At 46.7% G+C, this 14,115-nt stretch overlaps 1 protein-coding gene across 2 annotated transcripts in view; it reads left to right on the top strand.

Moving 5' to 3' along the window:
* The window catches only part of LOC140731954 (AT-rich interactive domain-containing protein 2-like), a 322,272-nt gene that overhangs the window by 230,383 nt on the left and 77,774 nt on the right, over window positions 1-14,115 (top strand). For both annotated transcript variants that reach the window (XM_073053964.1, XM_073053965.1), the window contains exon 9: window positions 13,661-13,757. In XM_073053964.1, the coding sequence (XP_072910065.1) occupies window positions 13,661-13,757 (97 nt within the window). The remainder of the gene's footprint in view (window positions 1-13,660; window positions 13,758-14,115) is intronic.

Genomic DNA, 14,115 nt, shown 5'->3' on the forward strand with positions numbered 1-14,115 from the left:
TGCCATGGATGCTCCAGGGATATCAGCTCAAGTTCCTCCAATCTCTCGATTTAGCACATGCCCTCTAATCTAGGCAACATTGTGATAAACTTATTGTTCACCATCTCCAAAGCTTGACATCATTCCTATAATGGGGCGATCAGAGCTGTGTGCTATGCTCCAGGTGCAGCCTAACTAGAGTTTTATGAAGCTGCGACATAACTTCCCGACTTTTGAACTCAATACCTTAGCTAATTAAAGGCCAGCATGCTGTAGGTCTCCTTAACCAGTCTATCAATTTGCAGGCACTTTCTGGGTGGTATGAACTTGGACACCCAATAACTCTCTGCTCATCAACATCGTTAAGGGTCTTTACATTTGACCTACCAAGCTGCAACAATTTACATTTGACCCGGCTAAACTCCATCTGCCATTTTCCGCCGATATCTGCAACTGATGTATCCCGCCATGTTCTTTCCTAATCTTCTACCACCAATCGTTATATCATCTGCAAACATACTAATCCACCCATTTGCATTTTCATTTATAAACATCACAGACAGCAGAGGTCCCATCACAAATCCTTGCAGAACACCACTAATGACAGATCTCAAACTAGAATAAGTACCTTTGATCTGTCATCTATGGGCAAGCCAGTTCTGAACAACTAATCTGAGCCTGTGGCAATGATCTTTGCATCATCAATGGGGATGGAAGAACTCTGGGGGATTGGAGGGTTGCAGGTGTTGTTCCCTTATTCAAGAAAGGGAGTAGAGATAGCCCAGTGAAGTGAGTCTTACTTCAGTGGTTGGTAAGTTGATGGAGAAGATCCTGAGAAGCAGAATTTATGAACATTTGGAGAGGCATAATATGATTAGGAATAGTCAGCATGGCTTTGTCAAAGGCAGGTTGTGCCTTACAAGCCTCATTGAATTTTTTGAGGATGTGATTAAACACATCGATGAAGGTAGAGCAGTAGATGTAGTGTATATGAATTTCAGCATGGCATTTGATAAGGTACTCCATGCAAGGCTTATTGAGGAAGTAAGGAGGCCTGGGATCCAAGGGGACATTGCTTTGTGGATCCAGAACAGGCTTGCCCACAGAAGACAAAGAGTGGCTGTAGACGGGTCATACTCTGCATTGAGGTCGGTGACCAGTGGTGTGACTCAGGGATCTGTTTTGGGACTCCTACTCTTCGTGATTTTTATAAATGACCTGGATGAGGAAGTAGAGGGATGGGTTAGTAAATTTGCTGATGACACAAAATTTGGGGGTGTTGTGGATAGTGTGGAAGGCTGTCAGAGGTTACAGCGGGACATTGATAGGATGCAAAACTGGACTGAGAAGTGGCAGATGGAGTTCAACCCAGATAAGTGTGAGGTGGTTCATTGTGGTAGGTCAAATATGATGGCAGAATATAGTATTAATGGTAAGACTCTTGGCAGTGTGGAGGATCAGAGGGATCTTGGGGTCCTAGTCCATAGGACACTCAAAGCTGCTACACAGGTTGACTCTGTGGTTAAGAAGGCATACAGTGTATTGGCTTTCATCAACCGTGGGATTGAGTTTAAGAGCTGAGAGGTAATGTTAAAGCTATATAGGACCCTGGTCAGACCCCACTTGGAGTACTGTGCTCAGTTCTGGTCACATCACTACAGGAAAGATATGGAAGCTATAGAAAGGGTGCAGAGAAGATTTACAAGGATGTTGCCTGGATTGGGGAGCATGCCTTGTGAGAATAGGTTGAGTGAACTTGGCCTTTTTTCCTTGGAGCGACGGAGGATGACAAGTGACCTGATAGAGGTATACAAGATGATGAGAGGCATTGATTGTGTGGATAATCAGAGGCTTTTTCTCAGGGCTGAAGTGACTAACACGAGGGGGCAGTTTTAAGGTGCTTGGAAGTAGGTACAGAGGAGATGTCCAGGGTAAGTTTCTTATGCAGAGAGTGGTGAGTGCATAGAATGGGCTGCCAGTGACAGTGGAGGAGTTGGATGCATTAGGATCTTTTAAGAGACTCTTGGATAGGTACATGGAGCTGAGAAAAATAGAGGGTTATGGGTAACCCTAGGTAATTTTTAAAGTATGTACATGTTTGGCACAGCATTTGGGCCGAAGGGCCTGTATTGTGTTGTAGGTTTTCTATGTTTCTATTCTAATCCAAACAACTAATTCACCATGGATCCCATGCATGTTAATCTTCTGGAAGTGTACCAATGAGGGACCTTGTCAGAGTCCATGTAGATAACATCCTCAGCTCTACCTTAGTCAATCACCCTCGTCACCTTGTCAAACAACTCAATCAAGTTGGTAAGACGTTACCTGCCTGCACAAAACCATGCTGGATCTCCTAATTGAGCCAATGTTTTCCAGATGCTCATAAATCCTATCTCTATGAATTCTTCTGGTAACTCCCCTACCATTGATGTGAGACTCAGAATGACATGATGTTACAGAAGCATGGTGTAATTATCAATGGCTAAAAGGCAATGAGTAAAACTCTAGTGATGTTGTTGTGATGCAAACTACAAATGGTACTCACAGTCATGTACATTTGTAACCTTCTCATCCTATCATTGTTGTGTTTCAATAACTTGGAAACCTGTATGCATTTGTTCACTTGGGACACATTGTCTTAATGTGGAAAATCTTGAATGATAATTTCAATTAACGTATTCCAAATACATTTAACATCAAATAATGCACTATTTAGATATATGGAAATGCTAATAGCTTGCCATCTGGCTCACTGGACTCTATATCCTGTATTCCCCTTGAAGCTCACTGGGACCACATTTTCTGCACTCCTTTAAATTTACATCAGGTTCACTAGAAAGTTTACTACGCTATTTACAGCATCTGAGAAAGAGAGAATTTAAAGTGTGTGTGGCCTCAGTCGGTTGTGGTCAACCATGGGTACTGCGCTTCTGCAGCCTCTCCAGGGCACAAGCCAGGGCAGAACTGATATGGAGATCTGTCTGTTGCCCATGAAGTGGGACCCCACCACCTCCATGCTGATGACAGGTCCAAAGGAACGACGAAAGTCGATACAGTTTGGTGCCAGCAGCATCACAGGAGTTGCCGTGCTGGTGTTGGGTACAGCAGTCAGCCGCCTTCGGGACTCCAACACCGGATTTCTCCTCGGGGTTTACTCTCAAAGCCTTTCCTGTGAGCAGGTATAGCCGCAAGACAGCAGAGGTTTGAAATCGGAGCTCTCCCTCTCCTAGATAAGCTACCATCTGTGGCGACCCACTTTCTGCGCAGGCGCACAAATAGCCAGCGCGTGGAGAGAGACTTTGGTAATGCACGTCTGATGTAATTTCCGCCCGGAGAGGGCGGGCGCTGGGGATTTAAATGCCAGTGCCGTGAAGTTTGAATAAACTAGTCTCGAAACGACTTACTGACTGCGTGTCGTTATTTCAGCGCTCTGTGTAGCACATCGCTACATTGGTGACTCCGACGGTCCAAACGGGATTTGGACCAAAGATGACCATCTCTTCATCTATTCACACAGTTTCGCTGAAACTGCCGACTTACTGGACGCTGCGACCAAACGTGTGGTTTAGCCAAGCAGAAGCCCAGTTCCAGATTCGGCAGATATCTTCTGATTCCACGTGTTACTACCACGTGGTGAGCACCCGTGACCAAGAGACGGCCGCCAAGGTTGCGGATTTCATACAGTCGCCACCGGAAGAAGGCAAATATGAAGCATTCAAAGCGCTGCTCATTGAGACCTTTGGCCTCTCACGGCGTGAGCGGGTTGCCCGCCTGCTTCACCTGGATGGTTTGGGAGGCAGACTGTCGTCACCATTAATGAACGAGATGCTGGCCCTGGCTGACGGACACAAGCCCTGCCTCATGTTCGAGCAAGCATTCCTAGAGCAACTGCCCGAGGACATACATCTGCTGCTGACCGACGCAGATTTCAGCGACCCCCAGAAGGTGGCGGCCCAGGCAGACGTGCTGTGGAAAGCCAAGAGGGAGAGGGTAATCTGTCCGTCGGTCAGATTACCAGGCCATGCACCCAACAGCAGACCAGACCAGGCCCGACAGGGGAGCGCACACCACACAGAGGCAGGAGTGAGGAGGCCAGTGAACAGTAGTGTTTCTACCACCAGCGGTGGGGCACAAAAGTCCGCCGTTGTCGCCCGCCCTGCACGGGCCAGGGCCAGCTGCCACTAATGACTATGGCGGCTGGCCACCAGGACAGCCTCTTGTACGTCTGGGGCAAACAGTTGGGACGCCGCTTCTTGGTCAACACCGGAGCGGAAATCAGCATCTTGCCCCCGATGGGGTACGACACCCGCAACAGGAAGCCAGGACCCACCCTGAGGGCTGCAAACAGCAGCACGATACGGACCTACGACACCTGCACAGTGCAGCTGCAGTTCAGCGCCAGTTGGTTCACGTGGGACTTCACACTGGCCGCCGTGGCCCAACCACTCCTGGGGGCGGAATTCTTGCGAGCTCACAGCCTGCTGGTTGACTTGCAAGGGAAAAGACTGGTACATGCCAACGTACCAGTCTTTTCAGACGTTCTCCCTGGGTGAAGCCAAGTTGCCGGCCCCACACCTGGACTCCATCACGCTGTCGGACAACAAATTCACCAGAATCCTGGTGGACTTTCCATCGATTCTGGCACCGCAGTTCAGGGCAGCCATGCCCAGACACGGGGTACAACACCACATCCTGACCCAGGGACCTCCCCTCCACGCCTGCGCACAAAAGCTCCCCATGGAAAAGCTCCGCCTGGCGAAGGAAGAGTTCAAGAGAATGGAGGAATTGGGGATCGTATGGAGGTCCGACAGTCCATGGGCCTCCCCCCTGCACATGGTGCCCAAAGCAGCCAGGGGTCGGAGACCATGCGGCGACTACCGCAGACTGAACGAGGCTACAACTCCAGACCGCCTCCCCGTGCCGCACATACAGGACTTTGCAGCAAACCTGCATGGGGCAAGAATCTTTTCCAAAGTAGACCTCGTCCGGGGATACCATCAAATCCCGGTGCACCCTGAAGACATCCCCAAAACAGCACTCATCACCCCGTTCGGCCTGTTCGAGTTCCTCCGATTGCCGTTCGGCCTGACTCTGCCAGGTCTACTCCCGCCTGAGTGATTTCGGCCTCACGATCAACCCGGCCAAATGCCAGTTTGGTCTCGATACCATTGACTTCCTGGGCCACAGGATTACCAAAGATGGGGCAACACCTCTGCCCGCCAAGGTAGATGCGATCCGCCACTTTGCCCGGCCCAACATGGTCAAAGGCCTGCAGGAGTTCGTTGGTATGGTGAACTTCTACCACCGTTTCCTCCCCTCAGCAGCCCATATCATGCGCCCTTTGTACACCCTGATGTCGGGTAAAGGCAAGGACATTACTTGGGACGAGGAGGCCGCGGCCGCTTTCGTTAAAGCCAAGGAAGCCTTGGCAGATGCCGCGATGCTGGTGCATCCCAGAACGGACGTTCCGACCGCACTCACGGTGGACGCATCCGACACAGCAGTTGGTGGGGTGCTGGAGCAGCTCATCGAGGGGTGCTGGCAACCCCTGGCATTCTTCAGCAAGCACCTACAACCACCCAAACTCAAGTACAGTGCTTTCGACCAGGAGCTGTTGGCACTGTATCTGGTAATCCGGCATTTCAGGTACTTCTTGGAAGGCAGGCCGTTCACCGCGTTCACGGACCACAAACATTTGACCTTCGTGTTCACAAAGGTGTCCGATCCCTGGTCGGCTTGCCAGCAGTGACATCTGTCCTACATCTCCGAGTACACGACAGACATCCAGTATGTCTCGGGGAAGGCAACGTTGTGGCGGACGCGCTCTCCAGACCAGCTGTCCAGGCCCTGTCCCTGGGGGTGGACTGTGCAGCAGGCAGACGATGAGATGCCCAGCTACAGGACCGCAGTCTCGGGCTTGCAGCTGCAAGACTTTCTTGTAGGCCCAGGTGAGAGGACCCTCTTGTGCAATGTGGCTACCGGCCAACCTCTCCCCATCGTCCCAGCAGCCTGGAGGCGGCGAGTTTTCGACTCCATACACGGTTTGGCGCACCCATCTATCAGGACAACTGTCTGGCTGGTCTCCAGCAAGTTCGCATGGCACGGACTTCACAAGCAGGTCAGTGAATGGGCCAGAACATGCGCGCAGTGCTGAACAGCCAAGGTGCAGCGGCACACTAAAGCCCTGCCGCAGCAGTTTGAACCCACCCACCGGAGGTTCGACCACATTCATGTGGATATCGTGGGCCCCCTACCAGTGTCCCGAGGAGCACGGTACCTCCTAACTATGGTAGACTGGTTCACGAGGTGGCCAGAGGCGGTCCTGCTCACTGACACATCTGCCGATTCCTGCGTCCGAGCACTGATTGCAACCTGGATAGCATGCTTCGGGGTCCCGGCCCACATCACCTCCGACAGAGGCGCCCAGTTCACCTCCAGCCTGTGGTCAGCTGTGGCCAGACTGTTGGGAATGCAGCTACACCACACTACTGCCTACCACCCACAGTTGAACGGACTAGTGGAATGTTTCCACCATCACTTGAAGTCAGCTCTCATGGCCCGCCTGAGAGGACCTAACTGGGTGGACGAGTTTCCCCGGGTCCTGCTTGGAATTTGCACAACGCCCAAAGAGGATCTGCATGCTTGTCGGCCAAGTTGGCGTACCAGGAGAGTTCATACCAGCCCCAAGGGGGCAAGAGGAAGAACCCGCAGCAGTCCTGGACAGGCTACGCGAAAGGCTCGGCAACCTGGCCCCCGTACCAACTTCACAGTACGGACGGACCCTGACCCATGTACCCAAAGACCTGTAGAACTGTAAGTTTGTGTTTGTACGAAGGGGCGGACACAGGGCGCCGCTACAGCGGCCATACGAGGGGCCGTTCAGGGTGATCAACAACAACGGGTCCACATACGTTCTGGACATTGGGGGGAAAGAGGAGGTTTTCACGGTGGACGACTCAAGCCGGCCCATGTGGACTTGGCGCAGCCGGTCGAGATTCAGGCACGGCGGCGCAGAGGCAGACCTCCCAAACAGAGGCTGATCCAGACTGTGGACATTGGGGGGTGTATCACCGGTTCTGGGGGGCGGGTTATGTACTTTCTGCGCAGGCGAACCGGCTCACAAATAGCCAGCACGCAGGGAGAGACTTTGGTAATGCACGTCTGATGTCATTTCCGCCTGGAGAGGGCGGGCACTAAGGGATTAAATGCCAGCGCCGCGAAGTTTGAATAAACTAGTCTCGAAATGACTTACCGACTGCGTGTCGTTATTTCAGCGATGTGTGTAGCACATCGCTACACATCTGTGGTTAACGAGTCCCATCTGCCTGGAATTTAAAGTGTATTGTGTAAATAATAGAAATATCCAACTTGCCAGAAATTCTGCTAATGTGGTGCCATGAAGTTTTCAAGAGATTTATGGAGTTTTATTGTGGAAAATTTGCTGCAACTTCTTTAAAATGCCAGAACATTGTTATTTCTTCAGTCTGTCCTTCTATTTCTGACCAGAGAATTCTGATCTAGTTTGAAGGCAGTGCCCAAAGGGGCAATCTGGAGTAATAGAGAAGAAAACAGTAAATTTTATGTTGTTAAAAGAACTTTATAAGAAGTACAGGTCTTTCAGCTCACCACATCTACTATCATGCCTATCCATAATACAGTGCCTATTAAAAAAATCAACCTCCCCCTTTGAAGTTTTCATGTTTTATTGTTTTACAACATTGAAACACTGCATTTAATTTGTCTTGTTTGACACTGATCAACAGAGAAGGACTCTTTCCTGTCAGAGTGAAAAGGGATTGCTACAAAGTGATCTAAATTAATTTTCAGTATAAAACACCAAATAATTGAAGGGTCTCGGCCCGAAATGTCGACATTGCTTCTCCCTATAGATGCTGCCTAGCCTGCTGTGTTCTACCAGCATTTTGTGTGTGTTGTTGTTGAAATAATTGATTGCATATGTATGCCACTTCCCCTTTAATATGACAGAAATGCACCCAATTGATTTTAGAAGTCACATAGTTAGTTAAAAAGATCACCGTATGCAGTCAAGGTGCTTCAATAGATTGTAGTAAAAATACACCTGTATCTGAGAGGTCCAACTGCTGGTGAGTCAGTATACTGGCAAAAACTACACCAGGAAGACTCAAGAACACTCCAAGCAACTCCGCGAAATGGTCATTGAGAAGCACAAGTCAGGAGATGGATACAAGAAAATTTCCAAGTCACTGAATATCCCTTGGAGTACAGTTAAGTCAATCAACAAGAAATGGAAAGAATATGGCACAGCTGTAAATCTGCCTAGAGCAGGCCAAACTCAAAAACTGAGTGATCATTCAAGAAGAGGACTAGTGTGGAAGGCCACCAACTCTGACAAGTCTAAAGGAGCTTTAATGGCTGAGATGGGAGAGAGTGAGAATACAACAAGTGTAGCCCGAGTACTTCACTAGTGGCAGCTTTATGGGAGAGCGTCAAAAAGAAAGCTACTGTTGAAAAGAGGCTCACATGAAATCTCAACTAGAGTTTGCCAGAAGCATGTGAGAGACTCTGAAGTCAGCTGGAAGAAGGTTGGATGAAATCAAAATTGAGCTTTTTCACCATCAGACTAAATGCTATGTGGCATATCATCAAAAAAAATGCCGTCACTGCTGTGAAGCATGGTGGAGGCTGCATTGTGCTGTGGGGAGGCTTCATTGCAACCGGCCCTGTCAGGCTTGTGAATGTAGAGGGTAAAATGAATGCAGCAAAATATAGGGAAATCCTAGAGGAAAAACAGTCCGCAAGAGAACTGAGACTTGGGAGAAGATTTGTTTTCCAGGAAGTCAATGACCCCAAGCATAATGCCAAAGTGACACAGGAATTGCTTAAAATCAACCATGTTAATGTCCTGGACTGGGCAAGTCAGAGTCCAGACCTTAACCCAATTGAGAAATTGTGGCTGGACTTGAAAAGGGTTGTTCACTCAAGATCCCCATGCAATCTGACAGAGCTTGAGCAGTTTTGTAAAGAAAAATGGGGGAAAATGCTATGTCCAGATGTACAAAGTTAATGTAGCAATCTAACTACACAGACTCAAGGTTGTAATTGCTGCCAAAATTGCATCTACTAAATACTGATTTGAAAGGAGTGAATACTTAATGCAATCAATATTTTGTGTTTTATATTTTTAATTTATTTAGATCACTTTGTAGTGATCTGTTTTCATTTTGATCAGTGTCAAAAAAAGCCATATTAAATCCACTGTGATTCAATGTTATAAAACATGAAAACTTCCGGAGGGGGGGGGGGGGTGGGAGTGAATTATTTTTATAGACACTGTACTCCCACTTGCCTGCATTAAACCCATTCCCTTAATCCCAAGTACCTGTACAGATGTCTTTTGAATTTATTATTTCTGTCTCCACTACCTCCTCTGGCACCTCATTTTAGACAATAACTACTTTGTGAAAGTACTAACCCCTCAGATTTTCTGTAAATCTCTTCATCACATTGCATTTGTCTGAGTTAAATTCCATCTGTTATAGCTATGCCCATGTTCCCGTTTGATCTGTAGCCTGTTCTGACCTCAGACAACCTTTTAAACTGTCCACTGTGCTATCAATTTCGGTGTCATCTGTAAACGTGTTAATCATGCAACCTATATTCTCATCTGAATCATTAATACGTGAATCAGTATCACTGCGGAAAAGGATCTGGGCAATTGTAGGAATGACTTACAGTGGACTGAAAAGCTTGAGTATGTAGATATTAAAGAGGATATGCTGGAGCTTTTGAAAAGCATCCAGTTGGAAAGTCACTGGGACTGGACAAGATGTACCCCAGGCTACTGTGGGATGCGAGGGAGGAGATTGCTGAACCTCTGGTGATAGTCTTTGCATCATCAGTGGGGATGGGAGAGGTTCTAGAGGATTGGAGGGTTGTGGATGTTGGTCCGTTATTCAAGAAAGGGAGCAGAGATAGCCCAGGAAATTATAGACCAGTGAGTCTTACCTCAGTGGTTGGTAAGTTGATGGAGAAGATCCTGAGAGGCAGGATTTATGAACATTTGGAGAGGCATAATATGATTAGGAATAGTCAGCATGGCTTTATCAAAGGCAGGTTGTACCTTATGTGCCTAATTTAATTTTTTGAGGATGTGACTAAACACATTGATGAGGTTAGAGCAGAAGATGTAGTGTACATGGATTTCAGCAAGGCATTTGATAAGGTACCCCATGCAAGGCTTATCGAGAAATTAAGGAGGCATGGGATCCAAGGGGATATTGCTTTGTGGATCCAGAACTGTCTTGTCCACAGAAGGCAAAGAGTGGTTGTAAACAGGTCATATAGGAGGTTGGTGACCAGTGGTGTGCCTCAGGGATCTGTTTTGGGACTCCTACTCTTCGTGATTTTTATAAATGACCTGGATGAGGAAGTAGAGGGATGGGTTAGTAAATTTGCTGATGACACAAAATTTGGGGGTGTTGTGGATAGTGTGGAGGGCTGTCAGAGGTTACAGTGGGACATTGATAGGATGTAAAACTGGGCTGAGAGGTGGCAGATGTTCAACCCAGATAAGTGTGAGGTGGTTTATTTTGGTAGGTCAAATATGATGGCAGAATATAGTAGTATTAATAGTAAGACTTGACAGTGTGGAGGATCAGAGGGATCTTGGGATCTGAGTTCATAGGACGCTCAAAGCAGCTGCTCAGGTTAACTCTGTGGTTAAGAAGGCATACGGTATATTGGCCTTTATCAATCGTGGGATTGAGTTGAAGAGCTGAGAGGTAATGTTACAGCTATATAGGACCCTGGTCAGACCCCGCTTGGAGTACTGTGCTCAGTTCTGGTCGCCTCATTACAGGAAGAATGTGGAAGCCATAGAAAGGGTGCAGAGGAGATTTACAAGGATGTTGCCAGGATTGGAAAGCATGCCTTATGAGAATAGGTTGAGTGAACTTGGCCTTTTCTCCTTGGAGCGACAGAAGATGAGAGGTGTCCTGATAGAGGTGTACAAGATGATGAGAGGCATTGATTGTGTGGATAATCAGAGGCTTTTTCCCAGAGCTGGAATGGTTAACACAAGAGGGCACAGTTTTAAGGTGTTTGGAAGTAGGTACAGAGGAGATGTCAGGGGAAAGTTTTTTATACAGAGACTGGTGAGTGTGGAATGAGTTGCCAATGATGGTGGTGGAGGTGAATACGGTAGGGTCTTTTAAGAGACTCCTGGATAGGTAGATGGTGCTTAGAAAAATAGAGGGCTATGGGTAACCCTAGGAAATATCTAAGGTAAGGACATGTTTGGCACAGCTTTGTGGGAACTTTATTAGGTGCCTCCTGTACCTAATACAGTGGTCACTGACTATATTTGTGGTCTTCTGCTGCTATAGCCCATGCATTTTAAGATTATATGTGCTGTGCATTTAGAGATGCTCTTCTGCACACTGTTGTGTAACAGTTGGTTATTTGAATTACTGTTGCCTGTCAGCTTGAACCAGTCTGGCCATTCTCCTCTGAGCTCTCTCATTAACAAGGTAATTTTGGTCTCAGATCTGCTGCTCACTGGATGTTTTTTGTTTTTGCACCATCCTTGTAAACTCTGGAAACTGCTGTGTGTGAAAATCCTAGAAGATCAACGGTTTCTGAGATACTCAAACCACCCTGTTTGCACCAACAGTCATTTCATGGGCAAAGTCACTTAGATCATGTTTCTTCCTCATTTTGATGCTTGGTCTGAGCAACTGAACGTCTTGACTGGTCTGTATGCTTTTATGCATTGAGTTGCTGCCACAGGATTGGCTGATTGGATATTTGCATTAATAAACGTGTACAAGTATACCTAATAAAGTGGCCACCGAGCGTATACGACAAACAACAACTGATCCAGAATCAGTCCCTGTGACACCACTGGTCACAGGTCTCTAATCTGAAAAACAGTTGCCGCCAACACAAGAAAATCTACAGATGCTGGAAATCCAAATCAACACACACAAAATGCTGGAGGAATTCAGCAGACCAGGCAGCATCTAGGGAAAAGTAAGCAGTTGACGTTTCAGGCCGAGACCTTTCATCAGGATTGGGAATAAAAGATGGGAAGTCAGAGTGAATAGTTGGGGGGCAGGGGATACCACCCTTTGCCTCGTACTACCGTCTTGATATTTCCATTCAATTAATTAGCTTACTCTGGATCCCACATGATCTAATCATCTAACCTTCAAGACCACCAACCTATCATGAGGAATCTTGTCAACATCTTGCTAAAATCCATGTCAATAATGTCACCCAGCATGCCTTCATCAGTTCTCTTTAAATAAAAACTCAGATTTGTGGGACATGATTCCCCGTGAACAAAGCCATCTAAGCAATCCAAACAAAGAATTTAAGCAATTCTTTCCAAATGCAAATAATTCCCGTCTTTAGAATCCCTTCCAATTATTTTTCCATTGCTTATGCGGCAAGGCACACTAGATTCTTAGAGCTCTGCTGCCCTCCTTAAATAAAAACACATTATCATTGCAAACACGAGGAAATCTGCAGATGCTGGAAATTCAAACAACACACACAAAATGCTGCTGGAACACAGCAGGCCAGGCAGCATCTATAAGGAGAAGCACTGTCGACGTTTCGGGCCGAGACCCTTCGTCAGGACTAACTGAAAGGAAAGATAGTAAGTGATTTGAAAGTAGATCTTTTACCAGTTCCTGACTGATGCCATCAAAATTGGCCTTCCACTAATTTAGTATTTTAATGCGGACCAGTCCTATTTCTTTCCAAACCTTTCTTGAAATGCATAAAATTATGGTCAATTGTCCTAAAGTTTCCTCCTATTGACACATCTCCACTTGCCCAGCCCTATTTCCCAAGCGTGTTGTCCCGTCACTATTATGTCCATCCGTATATTGCTTCAGAAAGCTTCCTGAACACATTTAACAAATTCTGCCCCAACTAATCCTGGAGCATAGAGGTAGTACCAGTCAATATTAGGGGACTTAAAATGACCTGCTATTACAACCTTATTATTCCTCTCTCTATATGTGACTTCCTGACATATTTGCCCTTTTAATTCCCTCGACTGGGGGATTGCCAAAGTGTTTACCTCTTTCTTATTTCTAAATTCTACCCATCTGGCCTCTCTGGATGTTTCTCCGGGAATATCTTCTCTACATACGACTGTGATGTCCTGTCTGTCTTTTGGACAATTTTTCTACAATAGTTGTAATATCACAATCAACGTGCTGATCCAGGCCCTGAGTTCATCTGACTGACCTGCAAAGCAAATGCAGCTTTAGTTTCTCAGGCCTCCCTTCCACACTGGCTGACCTGATCTGCCTACTGGATTTAAGAGCTTTTATCTGTATACTTTATCTTGCTCATGTGCTACTTTGGGGTCCCACCTCCCTGCCGCACCCACCCTCCACCATCTAGTTTGCCAGGTAGCCTCAAAAGGAGGCCCACAACATCAGTGATATTTTTACACTTCGCACTTAACAGCGCATAAAGTTACTTGCAACACCGCAGGTAAGGGAGCTTTGTGGTGTGGAGTCCATTTGATCAGACATGTGATATGAACTCCTTTAACTTAAAACAATGTAATTTGCTTTGGTCGACTCAATCAATATGCATATCTTGTAGTTTGCTATCTTACTGCAAGACTTAGTTCGATCAGTTGAGCTTTCAAGATTCTCATGTTTATTTTCCTTTTCAGCTCCAGCTGGATCCCATAGACTTCCAGAGTACCCAGCTGATTTTTCACACCATTACAAAATGCATTCACTCTTCAGACAAGTGGTTTCGAATTCGAGGTACGTCTGCTATTTACTGCCTGCCACCTTTCCTCCCTTAGAATCAAAATTGCGTTCATTATCACTGACAAATGTCAAGGAATTTTTTGATTTGTGGCAGTAATACAGTGCAAGACATTAAAAAATTACTATGCAACAATAATGACTAAACTGAATAGTACATAAATAGAGCAAAATAATGAGGTAGTATTCATGGGTTCATGTACCATTCAGAAATCTGATGGTGGAGGGGAAGAAGTGTTGATTGTGTGTCCTCAAGCTTCTGTGCTTTCTCCTTGATGGTCGTAATGAGAAGAAGACATGAGCGAGATGATGAGGGTCCTTAATGATGAATTTTGAAGGTACCTTCTATGGTGGA

The sequence above is a fragment of the Hemitrygon akajei genome, chromosome 8 (genome assembly GCF_048418815.1).
Source record: "Hemitrygon akajei chromosome 8, sHemAka1.3, whole genome shotgun sequence".
Taxonomy (NCBI): domain Eukaryota; kingdom Metazoa; phylum Chordata; class Chondrichthyes; order Myliobatiformes; family Dasyatidae; genus Hemitrygon; species Hemitrygon akajei.